We start from the raw sequence: 23,021 nt of genomic DNA on the forward strand, positions 1-23,021 counted from the left end.
AATCTGAAGAAGCCTTTTTATTAATACCTTCACAGTACTAAAGGAGTGGCATAATACAGAGAATTTAGAGAAACAACGCAGAGCTTTGCACATATTTCTGAAAGAGATTTGCAGCAATTCCTGCTCAGGCATTTGTCATGCTAAACTAGACACTTAGACCAGGTTTGCTTGAAGATGCTTCTGGTTCTTCAGTGGTTTGGGCTAGCACAGGTTAAATATGATTTAAGACAGTAGCAACAGCCTTAGGCCAATTTATGACTTAGTACCAATGTTTTGGGGGAAGCCAGCTTCTGGAGGAGCTCCACAGCAATGCTTTTCCGTATATCCTTCACAATCAGATTTCTGGGAAAGAAGCACAGGATTGGGGCCCCCAAAGAACTGCAAGGAAATCATTTGCATGAATCTCTGTAACAATACTGCAGAAATAAAAGATGCAAAATTAGGACAACAGAGAGCCTACATTCATTTTAGCTACTTATTTTCATGTAAAATTAAATAAGAATTTCAGTGGTGATGCAAACATTTGACACCAGAGGTGGGTACTGGCTTCTCTTGCATTAAATGAAGTCAGTACCGAAGTTGGCAATTGCCTGTTTTCAGTAATTCAGCAGGTCGGAATACTTTTGCACATTTTAACATGGTTCTTGATAGTTTTTAATAGTTAGGTAGCAGGTAGTGTTTCAGACAAGAGTAGCTATAAACCAACATTTATAGTCAGGGGAATTCAGCCCACCCTCTACCATTAAAGTCAGCAGGATCATTCAAGTGAAGCACAGTCACCCTAGAGCTGGTGTAACTGTGGTCACCTACGTGTATATTATATACAGGCCTGCTATGAGGAATTGCTGAAGAGCATCAAGTACAAAGTTCAGGGCCAGATCCAGACTTCAACAAATGGTGAGATACTGGTTTAGCCAAACCTTATCAACCCCGAGTTTGAATCTGGAGCCGAACTTGCCCATTTTAGGCATTTTAATCCACAGTTTGGGTTCAGGCTATGTTCTGAAGAACAACATGTTGGTTCTGACACCATCACAACCATGTACATCATTTTCTATAATTGCATCAGATTCTGCATCAAAGACATCCAAGTCTCTTCCAAAAAAACCCTTTGGGGAAAATTATAACATTACGGTAAAGATGTTACTGCATATTAGAGAAGACTTAGAAAACTCCCAGAAACTAAAATGCTGAACGCGCCATGAATACCAAGGCTGTCTCTGGATTTAAAACTTTGCAGTAGTTTACAGTGATAATTCCACCCTAATCACCATTTAATTTTTATTAAAGAAACAAAAGGAATTTCAAAAACTCTACCTAGAATCACTTGTTTCTGCCAAGCGGTTGTTCATGATGGCTAGAGCACCCACCCCTGCGGAGAAACCATTTTGTCTCGTATTGATACAAACGTTCCTTGGGTAGCCATTGGCTGTCTCAGACAACTGCTTTTGCAAAATGGCCAGGGAGACTTTATTCGATGCCGTGAGCTCCCTCATGGAGATCATCTCTCCAGAGAGCCTCCTCCCCTCGGTGTCACTGTCGTACTGTCCATCAGCGTCCATTGAGATGTTATGTCGACGCAGGCGGGCTCCTGGGGTGATGGCGTTGCGACGTCCGAGGCGGGCACTTGATTTATGGCACTTTGGGCAACATCTGCATTCAAATTTTTTCAATACCCAGTTCAAAACTTGCTTGATTACAATTGAGATGACATTAAAAAGGGAGTATATGCAACATACCCCCATTAATATAAATATGAAGTTTCCGAATCTGTATAATCCCTGATTTTGGTATGCAGCGTTTTGGCTGCTTACCAAATCTCCAAAGCCAATGGTGCTGAAGGTGACAAAGCAATAGTACAAGGAGTCAACGTAGTTCCATCCTTCCACTGCTGTGTACATTGCGGAGGCGCAGCAGGAAAGGGTAATAGCAAACATTCCCAAAATCAGTAGCACGTGGTAAACAGACGGCTTCCACCCCACAAGGCTGCCCACCCCCGACATAGCTGGCCCCCTTCGGAAGTTGGGAGGTAGGAGACCACTTCTTCGCAGCTGTCTCTCGTGGCACGCCTTCATAATAAATGCCAGGAGAGAGATAATGCGCTCCAAGAAGAGGTTGAAGAAAAGGATAGTCCCAGCGCACCCAAAAAGGCCATAAACGATGAGGAATACTTTTCCAGCCACGGTTGCTGGTGTGGTCATCCCGAAACCTAAGGTGTAGAGATAAATGAGTAATGTTAGTGACATGGGTTTTCACGCGTAAGCGCAGGATGTACGTAACTTAACAAAGGTCCCACCTCACTGGACAAAAGAAGGAGGGCTACCTCTAAGTCAGCTTAGGCCAACAGGAAACGGAGTTTTGTAAAGAATGAAGAAGGCACCAGGAACCTCAACGAGATGACCAAAACTCAAGACAGAGCAAAACATCCTCGCAGAGATGAAAGATGATATTAACAGGGAAACACCTGTCTGTAAATGCAGATGGAAGCATTCCTGAGCCCAAACCACCTCGAGATGAGACGAAGTGAAGAGGCCGTTTCCCTGCTCCCAGGCGCGTCAGCCAGCGTGGCCTGACGGAAAGTTTAAGCTCTCTGTTGACAAGCTGTAACCCAGTGTAACGCTACTGTTATCGAGGGCTAATAATACCACTCCTGCTGAGAAGGTGGAAGGTTTCAGGCTGTATAACAGAAAAAACCCAAACACCTCCCAAAGATCGAATATCCTTTCAAAAGTAACAGCACTTTCAAGTCTTAACCAAACCCCAGCTGCGCCCAGCCCACCTGACACAATCACAGAAGGAAGGAAAAGCCATGGCCCCATTTTAAGTCGTTGGTGAGACAGCCCCGCTGCAGAGCTCCCTGTGAGCACTAGGATCTTGCAGACCGATAATTACATCAGGGAAAAACACCGCCACACAGTTAAACAGAAAAATCAGAGTATACAAACTCTGGAAAGATCCATCAGCAATACTAATTCACCTCTTCTTTACAAGAATTGTCTTTTGACATTCGTCATACATATAATTTTAAATATAAGCAGTAATGCCTTGTAGCTATAGATGCTTAAGTAACAGCAAAAATGATCTTAAATTTGCATGCAAAGAAATACCGTACGTTTTCTCCACGTTATTTGCTGATATCAGTTATTTTATGAAAAAGAATTACACATATTTCACATACTATCTCAGGAAGATTCTTCTGAAACTCAGCTCTGTAGGTATTGCCCTTGTTCTGCTATTCTTCCCTGTAAAAATGCTGGGTGGTTTAGTCAAAAAGTGTATGGATGGGATTGAGGTGACTGCTCACATCCCATGAATAAATAACCGCATCTAATTTAAATTAACAGTTTGTGAAAAATCCACACACTGAAATTCTTTACCTTATTGTTCCACGAAAATGCTGAGCAAGTAACATATTCAGGGAGGTAAATACCAACATCAGACCACATCAATGAAAGTTTGTGAAGAAAAAGGAGCCACTTTTGGCATAGAACATAATAAAATCATTAAATCCAGTTTATTATCATGACACGCCTTTAAACAGCAACAGGAAAATACTCTCTATGTATGAGTTGACTGCTGCTTGAAATCTATTGATTTATTTTTGTAATGGCTGTATTTTTCTAGTTAATTTATTTGTGCTACCCTTTTTACTTTATTGATATAGAATTTCACATCTGTTGATAAAAGAATGTAAATGCTCATGACAAGTAAACATGAAGGTGCACGATGATGAAAGAGGTGGTCCTACTTTCACAGCACATTTGGCATGGTTGGAAACAGCTGTGTGACAGCAATTTGGACTGTACTGCATCATCCATATCTTCTTTGTCAGTATGAGAAATAGTGTGGCCAGCAGGAGCAGGGAAGTGATTGTGCCCCTGTACTCGGCACTGGTGAGGCCGCACCTCGAATCCTGTGTTCAGTTTTGGGCCCCTCACTGCAAGAAGGACATTGAGGTGCTCAGGCATGTCCAGAGAAGGGCAACGAAGCTGGTGAGGGGTCTGGAGCACAAGTCTTATGAGAAGCGGCTGAGGGAACTGGGGTTGTTCAGTCTGGAGAAGAGGAGGCTGAGGGGAGACCTTATCGCTCTCTACAACTACCTGCAAGAGGGTTGTGGTGAGGTGGGTGTTGGTCTCTTCTCCCAAGTAACTAGTGATAGGATGAGAGGAAATGGCCTCAAGTTGTGCCAGGGGAGTTTTAGATTGGACATTAGGAAAAATTTCTTTATGGAGAGAGTGGTCAAGCAATGGAACAGGCTGCCCAGGGAGGTGGTGGAGTCACCATCACTGGAGGTGTTCAAACAATGTGTAGACATGGCACTTCGGGACATGGTTTGGTGGGCATGGTGGTGTTGGGTTGATGGTTGGAGTTGATGATCTTAAAGGTCTTTTCCAACCTTAACGATTCTGTGATTCTGTGTGATTCACAGTAGGAACAGTCTTTTCAGTAAAAGACAGTGAAAAACTTCCACAGTATTAACAGAAAATTAAAAATTAACAAAGTGGTCATTGGATTCTGTTTTCTGGACCCATGGCCTCTCCATGTCATTGTGCTAAAAGACTACCATTGAGCAGATCTCACACAGCCTGCCTTGGGGTCCCAAGCTTAACATGGGGGAATGGGAAGCTCCTCTCAGTTCCCCCTCCTCTGTGGGGTGAAGCCCATTCCTGGGTCAGGCTGGCTGCTCATGGGAGCCTTCTCATTTGATGATGAATATCCACTAGTGTCTGGTCCCCAAAAGCCAGGGAGCCTGTGGCAGTTGCCAGCTCGGGATACCCAGCCAACTCGTTAGGGAGAAGGCATCTGTTCGCCCATGCCTTGTCAGCAAAGCATTTAAACATGTGCATCACAGCAAGCATGTGAACATCACCATCAAAATAAATGGGTTTATTGTCACACATATGGCTAAACACATTTATTAATAAAAAAAAAAAGAGTGACAGTTTGGACCAAGTTGTAAATGCGCTGAAGCTTTTTAGTATTTTCTGGTGATCATTCATGAGAGGTGGTGAAGTTTTGTATTTTAGATGCAGTTTAAGCATGATTTTCTGTAGCATAATGTTACCACAATTCAGTATGTAGCTATGCAAGGTGAAAGGACCCATCACGACAAGAAGAGTGCCGAGACTTACATAAAACTGGCAAAAAGGTAGACCAGGCAGATCTAGTAACCTCAGGTCAACAGCCAGCAGATAGAGGTACTCTTCATACAGCATCTTCCTTCGCGAGCTGCGTTTGTTTCTTTGGCACCACCTGGACCACGAGGGGTTAGTCCTGGTGTGTTCTGAACAACAGGTCTGAGCACAGCCCCTGCTCAAGGCTAAGTACATCGTGATGCCTGGGCGAAATGAATTCATCCAGAACTGCCTGTGCTTCTGAAACAGCACAAGGAAAGAAGCACAACATGCTTTGCATTTTTCATGGCCCTGACATATATTGTACAGGTACCTCGGGGTTGATTTGGTGTGGCTCAGACACAATATTTCAACCTCCCTTATGCTAATTCTGCCCCAGTCTGACCCACCACTTCAGATACAAGCTCTACAGCAGCATTAATTTCAGCTGTTTGATACTTCTTCTGCCCAAACTAACAGAATTAGTAGAGCTGAGTTGATAAAAACACGCAGATAACACCCTTCAGCAGCCTCTCATGGGTAAGTGCTGGCAATTAATGAGTCCCTCATCCTGACTTGCATAATAGATTTTGCAGTTACTATTTTGTTCATCTGGACTTTTAATTTACTTAAGCTGGTGATGGATTTAAGAGGTAGTGCAACTGCACAAACTTGTGAAGACTTACATGCCTTGTGTTATGCTTCCTGTTGCTCTTCATCTCTTTTCTTTTACCCTTTTTCTTGTAGGTAAAAGAGATGGTTGGTGCCAGAAAACAAGAAGAAATAGTGGCTTTAGTACCTGTGAGCTCTTCTCTCAGGCCAATCAGTTTGGCGATTACCTTGTCTTACTGTATTTTGAGATTAAAGGGATTGACAGTTTTCCAGTAAAGATATTCTTAGCCAGAGATGGAGGAAAATTTTGGTCACCCTGAAAACTGACCATAAGAAAGTCTCAGCCTTTACCATGGCATTGTGTGTCCCTGCAAGCATCATGTGTCCCCGCTTCTTTTGGCTAGGGCCTCAGGTCTTAGAGAGGCATCCTGCCATGGGACTTGCCTCATACAGCAAGTCAGCACAACTGAGCAATCATTTTAAATCCCAGGTGTGATCATGAGAGTAGCATCACCTCTATCACCTCTCCATAATTCCGTTATATTTAAAGGAATTAAAAGAAACTAAAATTGCTGAATATAACTTTTTAAACAAATGATTTTGCAGAAATGAACAAAAAACCCTATAACCAGAATGCTGCTTCCAGAGGGAAAGAACATAACATAAAAACTAAGCTCTTACAAGGCTGGTCCCCAAGAGATGTGGGTTACAGAACACAGGCAGATAAACTAAGAGCAATCAATTTTGTTTCATGTCTGTTCCCCACTTGCTTTAGTTCATGGCTTTCCACAGTCTTGGTTTGTCTTTATTGACTAACATGTATACTGCATCAAGTAAGAAAGACAATACCATATTCAGAATTTTGAGACTAAAATTCCCTATTTTGGATTCAACCGCTTTTCCACCTGTTAGCATTTCATAATTATTGCCCCCAATAAGAGTCGTACCTGTATATTTCGCAACTACCTCTCATTTATTCTATAGCTCCTTACCACCTAACATCCAGTAACAGTTGCCTTGGATACAGGGTCACAGCTCAGAGCAGACAAAACTGCCGCAGATGGAAACCTTCTGCTGCATCCAGAGCTTTCACCCAATGAGTGAGAATACTACGAGGCAGTTCTTCCACCTGGCTTTTCATTTTCAGACTGCAAATAAAAAACATACTTTCCCTTTAACATCTTTGTCTGCCTGCTTTATTAAAATACCCACCTCTGGGCTCAAACAGCAAATTTTTTCAGAGCTTTTCCATTGCCACAGCCTTTAATATCAAAGTTGCTGCACAATCACATTTAATCTTATTTAGATTACCATCTGAAAACAGAACTCCTGAACAGCAGAGGTCTGTCCAGCACTGTGTGCATTAAGACACTTTAAGTCATGTCACCATGCTAAGTCTGAAGACATGAGATACCACTGCAGTTTTTAGGGCTGGTCTAACCTGTATCATACACAAGCTTGCAGTCCTTGGTGACTCATGTACTGGAGCAGATATCCCATGGAGAAAATACTGAGTGACTATGCAGCTAAGGACTGACTGCCATAATCCATCCATCCATCCATCCATCCATCCATCCATCCATCCATCCATCCATCCATCCATCTTTCTTTCTATCTACCTACCTACCTACCTACCTACTTACCTATCCATCCTTGGTAATATATATACCACTTCAAGTTGAATAAGCAGGCTGTTTCTGGCATTTCCTAACTTTTTCGTAATTTTAATAGCATTCTTTTAACATGAACTTGTTCTCCCCAAAGCCTACAGTAAATAGGTGGTCAGAGGTCCTGTAAATTTGCTTTGTGAACCAGGTGGGCTAAACCAGGTCTTTTTTTCCCCTAATTCCTATGACTGTTCAGTACATAAAGATGTGCACACATACACCCAATCCACCAGAGACTGTGTGAAAAGATGCCCAGTCTACTCTGTGACCTGAAAGTGCACCATGATAAACACAATGAATGTAGTTAAAAACCATCCAGGTCATTCTTGTTGCTCCTTATTACATCTCCATTGGTGAAATATTAGTCAGGTGTTGGAGACAACTGCTACTCAAAAGGAGCCATGCTGGCAGAACAGAGCCAGGAGATGATTAATTGAACATTAAGGAGTTTTAAGGAGCTGCAGGCAATTATTAAAGGCTTTCCACAGTACCAATTTTATTCTGTTTATACACAACTGTGATCAGGTTATTGGTTAGCTGACATGCTGCTACGCATAACATCAGTGAGCACCGGAATCAATCACCCTCAGTGTTTCTCTGCTGGCTGTGATTTAAACCGCAGCCTGAAAGGTCATGGCCACATTTTCATTTCTCTTTAAAGTACATTGGTTTTTAAAAGAGTTAATAGAATTGTCAGCCTAAAATAGCCTAAGATTCTTCAACAAAAAAGTGATTAAATTGACAACTATGACAATAAATAACTAAAAGGTAAAGCTAATAAATGGTTGTTAGTTACCAAGTACATGTGAAGGGTATAAAAAGAGACTGAGAGGTACCAATAATTTTCTGTAGAAGTGAGTGACAAAGACAAATCTAAAATTATGCCAAAAAGTGACTCAAGTGAGGATGAGAGACAGAGCTGGGCAGCAGTGCCTTGTGCCCGGGGCTGGGAGGCAGCAGGGCAGCTCCATCAGGCCAGGAATGCCGGGACTCCCTGGCTCCTCTGGCAGCCTGTGATTTCTGCTCATGGGCAAGAGGCTTGTGCTCCTACGGGCATCCCTGGAGGGCGGTGGGATGCCGTGAGGGGCTGCCCTGTGGGGACGGGGCAGGAGGCACCTGCAGTGGGAGGAGTGTGATGGAGAGGGCTGTGGAGGTAACCAGAGGTGCTGGTGGCTGTAATCCTCAGGTTGAAGACGGGACTTGGGTGCTCTGGTGAGGAAATTTTGGAGGGGAGAAGTGGTGAAGGATCTCCCCTTGTAGGAATGGGACAGCCAGCTGGTGGCTAAGAAGCTGCAAGGAAACCTGTGTCTCACGAAATACTCCATCTCATGAAATCCTCTGAAGATGGGAATATGAAGCCTGACCTGCCTGCAGGGTACTTGCACGTGGAGGTGCTGCCGTGTGCGGCTGATACCTGGCCACATCAACAGGCAGGTGAGGAGGGGACCCCATGTCCTACGGAGGTGTCCTGTGTGACAGAGCTGGAACAACATATCTAGGGTGAAGGATACACCAGATCTGAGACGAGTAAGGGTGAGATTTCTTCTCTGAAACCTGAAGTGTTACCACCTTGAGAGGGGTCTAAGGCATTAAGGGGCATCCTCCTAAAGTCCCCCAGGAAAAGGGAGATGAATAACCTCTTCAAAACCTGGCTGCTCGTGTATGTTTACCTTCTCCTCCTTGCAGCAGGTTTCCCAAGTGTGTTTTTCTATGCTGACACCTTCTATTAAGCTTTCCAAGAAAGATCTTAAATTTCTAGTGAGTACTCAGCAGGCACATTTATCAGCTCAAGTGGCCTAACTTTTGTAAATTTGAGTGATAAATGACTCTTAAAAAGAGAAACACTAGGGCTTCAGCTTCAGCAGCAGCAGCAGTACTCTTGCTCTATTCATTTACCAAAGCAGGCAAGCTTTTTTCCTGAGTTGTACTGCATGTTGCCCTTTCTGTGCACAGCGTGAGAAGAAAGTGCACACCAAAGACTAACCAAAAAACCCCACCCTTGCTCACTACTAAATGCCATTACTGTAAACATGTAGCCCAATAAATACAGAAGGAGGCTGATCATCTGGTCTGGCCAAGCTGCTTTGGCACAGAACCAAGACAAGGAAGAAGCAGAAGTGTCTCTGAATCAGTTTTATGGTTCCCTGGCTGGGGCTGGCTGCTCCTCGATGCACCTTGTACAAGCAAATGGGGACTGACTTGTGCCAAACCACCAGCATCACCAGCTAAGCCGTAGCTCTGGCCTAATGTCTCGCTAGGCAGGGCCCCTCAAGAGGGAACACATGAGGAGGGTCACTGGCTGGAGGCCGGAAATCTTTGGCAAGCTCAGGCTTGGGTTTTCTGGTTAATGCTATTGCATCAGGACACAGTTTCTAATGAGGGACAGGGGCCCTCTCCTAAAAGGAGACAATGGATAATAAAGTTCAGAGAAATATGAAAATCAGAGGAGTATGAATTCAAACTGCACACAAGGTGCATTTATGCTGCATACAAGGTGGTATTATTCTTGCTGACTCTCAGCTGTAAAGCGATGGAGGTGTCATATGGTGTGACAGTCTTTCTTAACTTCTCCATTAACATATTGTTCATAAATCAACTTTCTTGCAGTGCTTCAGTTTTTATTGCTCTTATGAATAATGTAATCTTCTTCTCTGCTAAACTCTTGGGGCCAGACTCTGGTTTACAGTCATAAAAATCAAGACTAAAACTACCTTCTTCATTTTATGCTACCTTTCTTGGGCAAATCTTAAGCAAGTTGATACTAAACTCCCTCTTGTTTTGTCAGTTACTCTGTCCCCTGGCACAGCTGAGGTGCTCTGATAGCGTGTTAAAATGGAAAGAATATGAGCTAGTGTTGGCTAAATTAGTGCTAAACCACCTCAAAAGAAAAACTTCCAGAAAAGGGGGATGAAAGCAGGATGCTCTTTCTTTTGGTTGCAGCCTACCTCCTTATTGGTCTAAGCTAGTCCAGACCTGCTTCTCATGGCTGTCTTCACACCTGATGATCAGAGTGCCCTATCTTTAGTTTGTTTTCTTTCCTTATCCTAACAGCTGGGTGAAAACCATTTTGCTATAATCTTTTCTGAAATGGTGGTGGAGTTAATAACGGAAAAATACAGCCCACAAGCTCCTGAGTTGTTTAAGTTATGTTACTGTGGAAAAACAATTCCTTGCATTAGAGACTAATGGTCTTTAAAATGCTGCCTTAAGAGCCATCAGGGCCATATCAAACCCTTGCTCACATCTGAGGTTGTGTGTAGAAGCATCTGCCTTAGCTTGCCGCACTGCCAAACCTCAGCTAAAACACTGCGGTTTCTAAGCCGCTATTAGAGAGAGGAAACTTCTCGGAATTCAGAGTAACTATTTTAAAAAATCTGCAGAAAAGAAAAGCATGATCACCAAGAAATACACAAAGCCCTTCTCAGTAATCAGATATATACATGACGGCATAGCTCATGGACCCCAAGAGTGGCCACTTCACTCTCTTGAGATGCATCCAATATCTGAAGTCATACACTTCCACCTCCTCTGACCTTCCTACAGTTCTTGTGTAGCTGGTGATATGATTCCAGGTGAACATTGGTTCAAAAGTTGTTTTCTCTTGCAATCTTGATTTTTCATTCTTTAAAGCTGCTTCCACTCTTACGAGAATTTTTGTGTGTGTGTGGATAATTGTGTATCTAAGCAAGACCCTAACAGGAAAAAGCTTATGCCCCGTCATTTCAAATGGAGTGTTTCAAAAATTAGCATTCACACCTGCTTTTGCTGTTTATTGAAACTCGTTTCAGATGCCTGAGTAGACCCAAGGTTGTGCAAAATTTTTTTTATCTGTAAGGAAAAAAGAAAAATGGATCTAAATTTTGCTATGTTCTTGAGACATTATGGGCGTCGAAAGAACACTTGCACGTGTACTGCCACTGCAGTGCCAGTACATCCCATGATACCTCTCTTTTCAGACTAAGAAATGACATTATCTGAATTTTGGAAGTAATCTCGGGCATATGTCATATTTCCCCACATGAGAAGTCTCATAAAACAAGATGTTGCTCCTGGGCTTTCTTACAGGTGGCAAAGGCTTAAATTGTTAAATGGCTAAATGGTTAAATCACTGGCTTATCTTTTGACTGGATAAAACAATAGTCTTGCAGCATTTTTTTAAGCCATTGGTGTTTGCGCAGGTATTCAGAGAACATCTATTTCTTGACAGCTGTCTTAGCTCTTCTGCTTTACAAAGAGTCAGCCATCTTTACTGATGGACCTGGAGGACAAAAAGACCCAAACATACAGGGCAAAATCTCTTACACTGTCTGGCCATTTTTTCCTGAATTTCTGTGCAAACTTCTACAGTTATGAATTAATGAAAAAAAAATGACCAATCTACCTCAACTTTTTAATGGTTTAAATATGCCTTCCTGAGTCCCTTATTTCAAAAAGTTCCAGCTGAAAGAAACAAATTCTTAAGTATCTTTTAGCTCAGGCACAAAGACCTAATTTTAAGTAACTGTAACAGAAATATAGGGTGACAGGACTGCTGACTAACCAGTTATTTCTCATTTTCTATTTCTGCATTTATCTCTTCCTTCCTTAGTATGCATTTCCCTTGACTACTTTTAAATTTAATGATACTGAGGAACTTTGCCACTCTATCAAGATCATTTTGAGCCGTTGATTTTATCTGAGATTTTCCTGGTCCTCACAGCTCTGCCAGTAGCAGTTTTTGTAAAAAACTGCCACTGCCCATTAAAATCACCATTTGGATGGTATCACAGTCATTTCCATCATCAAAGGCTTTAAAGTAGACTCAACTCCTATACATGTTGAACATGAGTGACACAGTATTTTTTATTTTTCCTCATGAGAGAAATACACTGCTTGCACAATACTCAGTCGGAGCAAAGAGATGACAGAATATTCAATAATGAATAACCAAAAGGATTATATACAGTTTTCTTTTAATTGAAATTTACTGAACTAGTTTCTCATCCAGTTCTCACGTGGGCAAATTTCTCCTAATTACTGTTTCTGCCTTGACTAAATTTACCTGCCTAATACTTGAGAATGAATGTGAACATTTGGCCCATCATTTCTAAGGGGGAAGAAGCTGCAGTGGTACAAGCTCAGAAAATTTAAAGTTCATTGAGGAATCACTGCGGGCCTATATTTGTTATCAAGGTATTATCACTTTTTTCATCAATGAGTAAGGAGCACTTACTATGGATTTTTAAACATCAGCAATAGCTCATGCCTCACCCATATAAGTGATCCCATACGTTAACATTAAACCATTCAACTGCTTATCTTACTGCACTCCAAAGCTTTAATTACTTGAAAAGGCTGCTAATGCTTTGCCTCACCTCATGCAGTTAGATTTAATTTTCATTCTGCTTCTCTTGGTTTGATTCAAGAGAGATTGCATTGAAACCTTCTGATGTCTATAGGCTCTGGGGAGACCTTACAGCAGCCTTCCAGTACCTAAAGGGGGCCTACAAGAAAGATGGAGAGGGACTTTTTGCAAGGGCCTGTAGTGATAGGATGAGGGGTAATGGCTTTAAACAGAAACAGGGTAGATTTTTATTAGATATAAGGAAGAAATTATTCACTGTAAGAGTGGTGAGGCACTGGAGCAGGTTGCCTAGAGAAGCCGTGGTTGCCCCACGCCTGAAGTGCTCAAGGCCAGGCTGGGCAGGGTTTTGAGCAACCTGGTCTAGTGGAAGGTGTCCCTGCCCATGGCAGGGGGCTTGGAACTACGGGATCCTTAAAGGTCACTTCCAACCCAAACCATTGTAGGATTGTATCGCTAGGTGTGCCACCCATTGCCATCAACATACCCACTGAGCTCAGAGATGTATTACTTATAGCAACGTCATGCACCAGGAAGCGCTGGCAACATCAGGCCTACATTTGTTTTATAAACCTAGCGTGCCACTACAACGAGTAAGGTGGGATTTCCTAGAGCTCTGTAAACTGGTCTACTATTGACTTCATCAGAAGCAGGCAATTGATGAGATATAAAATTAAAATTATTTTATTTGTCTGGATTGCTATGCAATTGCCCCTTCTGTTATAATTCTGTTTGTTACTTAGGTGTTTCTATTCACAAAAGGTTTTATTATCACTTCTAAGATTTGTGGTGCTCAGGAGGACTTTCATATTTCAAATGTTCAGCAGCATGAACCCTAGTCTTTGTCCTTACCTACCTTCTCCCAAAATGCACTCAGATATGCACTTAGTGCTGACACAATATGAAAACTGTCTCATTTGATAGAGGTAAGCAAGACTCATGTATCATTGATACAGGCTATGTTTCCAATAATATCGGGCTGCCTTCATGCTAAAAATTGCAGATGAAATGTTCCATGCTGGTTTTCTGTTGCTCGAAGCCTGATGCTACTACAGCAAGAGGTAAAATTCTCGTTGACTTCAACAGCTGCAAAGGTACAGCATTAAATTAAAGAAATGACATTGTATTTTCCAGCACAACACCGGGAGTGGATATTGTTACATGAAGCTAATTGCCAGCAGATCTATCCTGTAATTGTTTTCCTCTTCTCTCCACAATGAAGAGCAATTAAAGTTTGCACAAAACCAAGACACACCGTCTTGCAAAGATGACCCATCAGTAAAAGCGAGAAAAAATGATGAAGTGTGTCTGAACTGTGTCAAGCTGAAGACAATCGGATAAGGGAGAAATAGAATGAAAAAAGAAATGAGGGTCAATAGCAGGATTAACACTAGAGATGAGGGACAGGTGTGATGGGGAACAGAAAGAAACTGTAAAGCTTTACTTTTTACTCCTTCGGTAGTTATTAACTTGAAAGACTGCAAAGATGTGAAACAAATAATCAAAATTTAATCAAGCAAACAGATCATCAGTAGAGGAGGGCATGCTAATTGGGAGGGAGGCAGCAGAAATTAAGAGTGCCTGGGAAAGGCAGGTAGCCAGGGAGCATTAGATAAGCTGTAAGAGAAGGAAAGGGGGAATATCCCCAGGAGAGCGAAGGGGCACAGCAGAGGCTGGGGACCGGCAGGGCTCCACGGGAACACACCCTGTAGGGTTTCAGGCAGGATTTGGAATTACGAGCCCGAGGCAAACAGGACAGTTTTGATCCCTCACTGCTATTAGGGGTGTGATAACTGGTTTAGGGGGAGGTTGCTTAGTAATACAGACTGGCTGGCTGGAGCCACGTCTGTCATCTCTGCAGATGGAGAGCTGTCAAAGTGGTGTTTTGGCCCACCAACATTTGGTTTGCAATCACAACTCCAAGCTCTTGTAAATGCATAGGGAACCAAAATACAGGTATTTGCTGCCCAGCGTGAACAGCACTGAAGACCAAACTGAATATAGCGCTAAGTGGGAGGTACATAGAATAGACATCGCCCCCACCTAGAGGGACCTGGAAGGCTGAAAAAATGGGAGAATCCTTGATTACAAACTCCACCTTGTCTTTGCTTCGAACCTGAACCAGCACACAGTAAGTCAATATAAAACTTCCTCTGACTTCTGAGATGCGGGACCGTATCTCACGTGATGCTGGGTAAATTTTTTATTCCCTGATGTTATAGATGGGTTTTGGTTTTTGGGTGACTGCTCTGAGATGCTGTGGTGCTCGGCATTCAGTTTGGAGACTGTGTTTCGGTGCTCCAGCTGAGCACCCCGAATTCCACAGCCACAGCAAAAAGAAGTGCAATTTGGTCATCCCCTGGCCTAAAGTCTCCAGCCGTAAAACAGCAATTAGATCTCCTCTGTACTGACGTTAAGTGTTTTGAAACACAGGGTTTCACAGAGAGGGTTTAATATTTAAGAAACCTCTGAAATTCTTAAATTAAGTAATCTGAGCTGATGTGCTCTGTAGAAATCACTTCGTTTAGATGACCGAAGCACAGTAATAGCTTCACTTTCTGGGTCTGGCATAACCCTACAGGGGCAGGTAAACCTTAAGCAGTACTGAGACTGATTAAAATAGTATTTTCAGAAAACTTTTGCTTTTAAAAAGGGCTTTATTTAAAGCACTGGGCTTCCTCCTGCCTTCTAGAATAAAAACCCAATAAGTTTAGTATCAAAATTATTTCATCGCAACCCTTCAGCAGGGATACCTCAAGTTACCCACGTAATTACATGGATGTAATGTAACCAAGTAAAGTTCCTGTTGTTGCTCTCAACTACAAGAAGGCAAACTGTGATTTAGATTACTTTCCTGCTCAGAGCACCTGACCTATACCCACACATTTAGGAAATTCCTATCAGTGGTACCCAAAGAAGTTAATACACCCATGCAGCTACAGCAAGTAGAAAACACTGCTATGGTGCCAGGTCCTCATCTGAGGAAAATCACTGTAGGGTCACTCCTCTCCACAGAAATATGCTGACCACTGACCTGCTAACCTCCGAGCCTCTTGCTCTCCGTTCTTCATCGAGACTACCTGAGAGAGAAAATAACTTTCGGATATCCACCGGCACATTAATCAAAACATCGCACAGGCCTAAGGAATCAGATCTGGCCGCAGCAGACCAAGCTGAAACACACTGTCATGCTGGCTGCAGACAGCATATAGGCTGGCAAAGACAAATAACCTGACGCTGCAGCTTAATAATACTGCTTACTCTCCCAACTGCTTTCTCGTTTGGCCTTTGTAAGCTTTTTTTTTAACTTCAGGAAGGTCAACTCTAGAGGCAACTGCCCCCTAATTTGAACCCTCCGCAAAAGCTGCCTGCACAAGCCTCAGGGAATTGCAGAGCCCTGAGAAAGCATAACACTGATGCTGATCGGGAGGACGCTCCGGTTTGAGTGTCGCCTTTTGGTTTGTGTTGGCTGTATAGACAGTGAATTTGTACTCACAGAGAACACAGAGCCAGAACCTTCCCCAGCTGCAGCTCAAATTCATATCCTGAAATACAGCAATGAAGACAGGACAAATATATTTTCCCCTTAAAGGCTTCATCTTGGTTATTTGTGGAATTTCTTGCCCAGTTACCATGTGAAGTGCCTGCTCTCAGGCAGGCTCGCTCCCTGGCTTCTGACAGTGCAGTCCAGCATCTGACCATGTACTTGCTGAGCTGTCCAGCTGTCTTTTGCACATCACTTCCATTGAATTATTGCCTTCAGCACATCCGGACAAGTGGACTTTTTCAAAAGACTAAGACATAGAGCCAAAGGAGATTTCAGAAGTGAGTGGTTATGGTGCCTAGGTTGTGGAGCACAAGCAGAAATGGTGTGCTGGGTATGCTGGGTCCTCACAGAGGACCCAGAGAGAAGAAGAAGGTCAGAAGAAGCCGACATCCTAAGCAAGGAGAGCACAGCTGCCAGGAGCTAGCTGGTAGGAAATGCCGAATGTCACGCCTCTCATTAGGTGGTCTTTCTTCTTGTTGGTTCAAAGCCCATCTCACCACAGGGCTGTGCCTTATCTCTTTGAGATAACAGCAGAGAAGAGCATGCCCCATCACTTTGGGTGGAGCTGTCAGTCCACATGAATACTGCGTCATTTAACAGGATACCTCAAGGATAAGGAAAGGAAGAACAGTCCCGCTCACATCTATACACCGTGCCTTCAACACCTGTAACCCTCACACAGCTGTACAGAAGGAAGGTCTTGGCACCTCTGCTTCCCAGTGGCCCTTCTCACTGGCACCTGTAACCCAGATATGCTCCATCCCAAAACAATCTGTCCACAATAAGGATGCTTTTTAAAAATACATCAAAAAATCACTTTTCTATATTGGATTACTTCTTTTGACCTCATTTCTTAGTGCCTGATACGGATTTTCTAAAAAGCAACTATATCACTTGATTTTCCAAAGGATTTTGAAATGTGTACTTACATGTAAGAAGCTTAAAGTCCCAATTTGATAATAAGTCAATGTCTCAATATGCGTTACGAGATAGGCACCTAATGTTTTTCTAACATTTAAGAGAGGAAAAGAATCTGGATACAGTCTAGACTCATGGACTGAGCCAGAAATCCAGAGCTTCAGGCATCCCGGAGTTGCCTTATGAGCTAGGCAGAATGAATCTGTGCTACTAGAATATGGGGGAAGCTACGACTGATGATGCTGTCCTCTGCAACATTTCCCCAGGAAGAAAACTGATCTGAGTTATGCTTTGCTTTCAGTCTTTAACAAAGTGCTGGGAACTATTTGTAATTTGCCCTTGGGGAAGGAAGGAAAAAATCAACCGAAAAACAAAGTCTGCTGTCAGTTAGACCAACCAATCAAGAATAAATTTCACCTAGCTACTCCTTAAAGAAATCAGAACAAAAATAATAGTAATTGTCTATGAGAAAATACTTTTTTGAGTACAAAATAATGACTGAATAAATGGTGTAGACTGACAGCAGGCAGTCAGAAATTAGACCAAAGATTTTTCTTACATAGATCTGAAAAAATGTTAAGATATAAAATATATCTATTATATATAATTATATATTTATATATTTATTATTATATAATAAATAGACTCAACATTTCATTATTCAATTGCAAATGGTGCAATAATAAAAAAATAATGCCCAGAGTGCTATCAAGAGGGTGGTTTATGGACTGTAAGCCACTCGCTTTATGGGCTGTTCAGGAAAATGCTTCAAGATTACACTTAACATTTCATTTTAACTCTCTCTCCCATTTCTTAAAGACCCCACTAACATGATTCTCACCCAGATGGTTTGATTGCATCTTGTATCCTGTGTGATTAAGAAGATACAGAACTGCAGCCAAGGAAGTACAGGAGACAAAGAACCTAATGAAGGGGAGCTCCTCAGTGCTGCAAAGGCCCTGCTCAAGGAGGATGGATGGAGCAGTGTCCTCCAAGCACGATTGCGCCTAACCCTTGTGCTCACAGAAGGATGAAGAACCGGTGCCTCCCTCCTCTGTTCACCCCAGGAAAACCTGCAGCCCTGTCCCTGAGTGACTGTATTTTGGTGCCAACGTAGGAAGGACTTGCTAGTTTTACTAAAACCAGTGAGAGCAGAGTGAGGATTTTAAAAGACCCAGTGAGTTTTCTGTAAGTTGGAATCCTCTGCAGATAAAGGACTGAGTAACCCGTGGGTGATTTACCCTTGACAGACACGGCATCTACTTGCCGTTTGTTAAGCAGTGAGTAAGAAAGCTTTCCTATACGTCGCTAAGATAGGAGTGTGTTTAGCTGGAGTAATAAAGTTGCTTTGACACATGTAACTGGTGAAGCTGTTGAGGAAGACAGGCTGTTTTGACTCTAGATGTCTGATAGTTCTCAGCGAGGCTGGGTAAAGATTGCATTCTCCTTGTCAATGAACTGTGACACGAAGGCAAGTGAAATTGCTCTGAACCACAATAATGTGGAGTTTGAGCTGACATGGGAATCAAAGGTACTCAAGGTAGGTGGGTACATAAATGAGCTGGCTGGGAGGGAACAAAGGGACCACGAAAGAGCAGCTTTGGACTGCTCCCCAAGGTGATGTTTCGATGTCTACCATTTGGTTTCTCCCATGCTGCGATTGTGAGTGAGACAACTTTGTGCACGTTTCATTAGGAGTACACCTTCGAGGTTTTAGCAGGATAACTAGTTAATTCACTAGGTTTTCTTGCTTTTCCTGGGCAAACACAGCCGCCAATGATAACTGAATATTACTGTGTGGTGGAAGAAGGTGGAGAAGCTGCTGAGCTCACCATGAGCCTTGCCTTTCTACAAGCTGCAGAAGCTTGAAAAGGCGAGCAAGAAGCAGCACTGAGGTGGGGGCAGCAGCTCCTTTTCACCTGCAGGAGCTGCACACGTAGCTGGTAAAAGCTGTGCCAGGATAGGGTGCAACAGCCTCGGGATGCTGGTACTCCAGGAGGCACCACTCCTGCTGGGGCTGTGCAGCTGGGCACCCCCAGCACAGCGGTTCTGCTATGGCCTTCGCTGTGCCCAAAGGCACAACCCAGTCTTTGCTTCGAGCCACCTTCTGCTGCACCTCCTCACCTAGAGCAAAACCATGCTCTACAGCAGGCTCGCTGAACTCACGCAAAGTACCGTAAGTAATCCAGGAGGAAGTACTAGCAAGTAGTATGCCCAGAGAAGGTACTGCTCGGGGGAACGCTTGGCAGAATCCGGCCTTTGCTGTAGCTTGGGAAGAACAATCCTCAGTCCCATCTTGCATGTGACATTACTGGGTATAAAGGGAGAGCGGTGCCCAAGGTTGCACTGCAGGAATATGAGAAATACAGTTCTTGGTTCAGCCATTTACACCTGTCAAGATTGCCAAAATACCCTGCTGAGTTTCTCATTCCCTCTGCCCAGGTACAAATGACTGCATGAAGTGGAGATGCAAACACATGCTTGCAAATGAAGAGCAAACATTTTACATTTCAATAACCACAGAGAGGAGAAGCCAGGGTTTGGAGAGAAGTGAATGGATCTGCGTTTACACATCTCCTGAAGATTCCTCTGTTTGCTAGAGCAGGTGTAAAGAAAGAGTGACTTTGTTAATATACTGACTTTTTTTTCCCCATCTGTTCAGGTCAGTCGCAATGATTTCTTAAAAATATATGCTCTTGTGATGAAGAAGGCCTAACGTGTGATTAAAACGGTGTTTTAATGAATGGCCTATTGAATGTACTTGAAAAGGAAAAGTTAACCGAATTATTCAATTCAAAAAGTAACAACACTTGGCAACATTGCTGTAGCCACCATCACAACTCTATTATAGAGATTAGTCACTATTGATAAAACATTTTCTGAACCTAATGACTGTAAGTGCAATCATGAGCTGTGCATTTCTTCCTCTCTAATAAAGGGAAATCATGACATTTATGCTCAGAAGCCCCAAGACAATTAGCTTGTTACAAAACTTAAGAAGTGGCAGAGAGAGAAAATCAGCAAGATCTTGTATCCGCAGGGACAGGATTTCCCAAGCCATACTCTGAGAGCCGCGGACAGCCACAGCTTTACTTCCAGTAAATCCCCCAATACGACAGTTCTTAACAGTATTTTTAGAGTAAAAAATTTAGAGCAAAAAAGTAGCAAATGGTAATTTTAGAGCAAAACACACACAACCCCGCAAACTCACTATTTGCTCCTAAAGTGTTGTTCTTCTCAAGCACCTACTGCCCATGAGTGACTGCAGCGCGCTGTAGCCAGCGATGTACCGAGCACGTGTATCACGGTACAGCTGGAAGACACAAGGCTTCGCGTAGCTTATGTCTTTATTCACGCACGCATCATAACTTTGCCAGGCGGTGAAAACCGGCACCGAGCTCCGCGGTCAGGCACCGCGGAAGCCTGGCTATCGCTCAGCATCTTCGGTAGCCCGCTGCCTGCCCGCCCCGCGCCGCCGCCTCTGCCGGTAACGAGGGATTCGAGCATCAGGCGCACGCCGCCGTGGGCCGGGAGCGGGCAGGGAGCGGGCAAGGGAGCGGGCAGGGCTGCGCCGGGGACCATCAGCGCCGCTCGCTCCTGCGGGCCGGCTGGAGCCCAACCAAGGAACCGCACAGCCAGCACCCAAAGTTTGCTGGGGAGGGACGGGGCTCTCGGCGCGGCCAGGACCGCAGGGCGGGCGGTGGGACCGCGACACCCGGGCCGGGGGGCGAGGGAGTACAGGGACCCGCACCCCCCCCCCAACCCACGGCTGCGAGGCCCCCGGTTGCCATAGCAACGCGGCGGCGCCTCTCCCCAAACTTTGGCCGCTACAACGCCCGGCCCGGGGCCGCGGCCGCAGCGTCCCCCCGGGCGGGCGCCTCCGCCGCGGGGCCGTCGGGGCGCCGCTCACCTATGGTGGAGACGACGGTGCCCACGAAGTAGAAGGCGCCGGGGAAGTCCCAGCGGGGCCGCAGGGCGTCGACGCGGATGCCCGCGGCCATGGCCGCCTCGTAGCTCCGCAGGAAGGCGCGCAGCTCCGGCAGGCTGATGTTGAAGATGCGGCTGAAGTTGTGGAGGGTCCGGTTCCAGCGGAGCTGCGCCGCCGCCTCCGACGGGCTCTCGAGGGCCGAGAAGACGGTGGCGCCGGCGCTCAGGTACGCCGCGATGAGGGCGGCCAGCAGCAGGAACCGCCCGTTGTCCTCGTTGAGGGGCGCCAGGCGCCGCCGGCGGCAGGAGCCCGCCGCCCCCCGCGGGGGCATCATCCGGGGAGCGGCGCGGCGGGCGGCGGGCGGCCCCCGGCGGGGGACGCGGGCATGGAGCGGCGCGGCGCGGAGCCCGGCGCGGCGGCGGCGGCTTCGCTGCAGGGGCCGCGGCTCTGAGTCATCCCCCGGCGGGGCGGCCCGCCCGGCTGCCGGCGGCGCCCCGGGGCCGCCGGCCTCGCCCGCCCGCCCTCAGCCCCACGCCCCGCGCCCCCCGGGCCGTGGGCTGCTGCGGCGCGGCCTCGCTGGCGCGCCCCGGCCGGCTCGCTCTCGCCATGCGGGGCGGCGGCGGCGGCGGCCCCGCCGCGGGGGAGACCGCCGCGGGGAGGCGGAGGCTCCGCGCGGCGCCCGGTCGACGGCGGGCGGAGGGCGGGAGCGTGCGGCGCGGCCCCCGGGGAGCCGCATCCCCGGTAGGAAGGCTCCCCCGACCCCGCTGCCGCCGCCCTCCCGCCCGGACAGGGGCGCGCCGCCGGTGCCGCGCCCCCGGGGGTGCCGCCGCGACCGGCCCGGGGGAGGGACGGGGCGGAGCGGCCTTGCCCTGCCCTGCCCGCTGCTCCCCGGGTCTCCGCTACCCACCGCGGCACCGGAGGGCTGGCGGCCTCCGGGGCACTCCCGGGCAGGGGGGACACGGCAAAGGCGGCTGCCCCTTCGTCATTTGTGCGATGCGCTTTGCCGCTGCGGAGGTGTTTTAGTTTGAAAACCTTTTCTCTATGACGAGAGAGGTGGTTTTGAGGGAGCTGGTGGTGATCGGTGGAGCGCTAATTAATTAATCTCGGCCATTTTTAGGTGCACGAATTGTTGTTTCTGGTCTGACTCCAGTTTTTGGGCTGCATGAAGTTAGATCCAATAAAATGATAAGTTTTGGTTGCAATGCCAAATGCCCATTCAATCATAGCTAGTGTCTGAAAGGTGATTTTCTTTTTCCTAAGCCAGTGGATTCTTTCTCTGCTGTTTGGCTTGGAACAAACACTATATCCTTAACCGTTAGGCTGCAGTAAGAACTGCAGTCCTTTCCTAGGAGACTTGTAGTAAATAATAACATCCGTATTTTTTAAAAAAAAAAAGAATTCACACCGATAAAGTACTGCAAAGAGGATGGGAGTGATGCCAGTCCTGCAAATGTGTGTGCAGGGGATGATAACGTGTGTAGGAAAGGTCTGGGCTTGGAACAGCAAATACTCCTCACAGTTTGCAACTGCCAGTGTCAGTCTCACCTGAATGGGGGTTTGTTCCCTGGTTTATGTTTGGTTTGTTAGTTTGATTTTGGTTTTGTTTTTTTTTTAACCTAGGTTTTATATTTTTTACACAGGAAAATCCTTGCTGCCTCTAGGCAGCTACTTGATGCCTTTTAGCAAATGATACTTGCTGTACTTAGGACTTCTCCATAGCTGTTCTTCACACATTTATTTCTTATTTTGGATCTGGCAGATTTTGCTCTGCCCTGAGATTTCATGTTACCTTCTGGCCATGTCTGTAACAGGAGGATTTCCTCCCCTCCTAACTGGCCATACTCACCAGGTGAAGAAAATGGCTTGGGTTTGCACCTATGCTACCAACAAAGAG

At 45.4% G+C, this 23,021-nt stretch overlaps 1 protein-coding gene across 1 annotated transcript; it reads right to left on the reverse strand.

Annotated features, from left to right (window-relative positions):
* Positions 1–1,313: 1,313 nt before the first annotated feature.
* KCNK12 (potassium two pore domain channel subfamily K member 12) lies at positions 1,314–21,461 on the reverse strand (the record flags this gene model as incomplete). The annotated part of the gene is made up of 2 exons (XM_081997221.1): positions 1,314–2,209; positions 21,110–21,461. 2 exons carry the CDS (start codon positions 21,459–21,461, stop codon positions 1,314–1,316), a joined length of 1,248 nt encoding a protein of 415 aa, XP_081853347.1.
* Positions 21,462–23,021: the final 1,560 nt, after the last annotated feature.

The sequence above is a fragment of the Phaethon aethereus genome (genome assembly GCF_964289735.1).
Source record: "Phaethon aethereus genome assembly, chromosome: 3".
Classification (NCBI taxonomy): Eukaryota; Metazoa; Chordata; class Aves; order Phaethontiformes; family Phaethontidae; genus Phaethon; species Phaethon aethereus.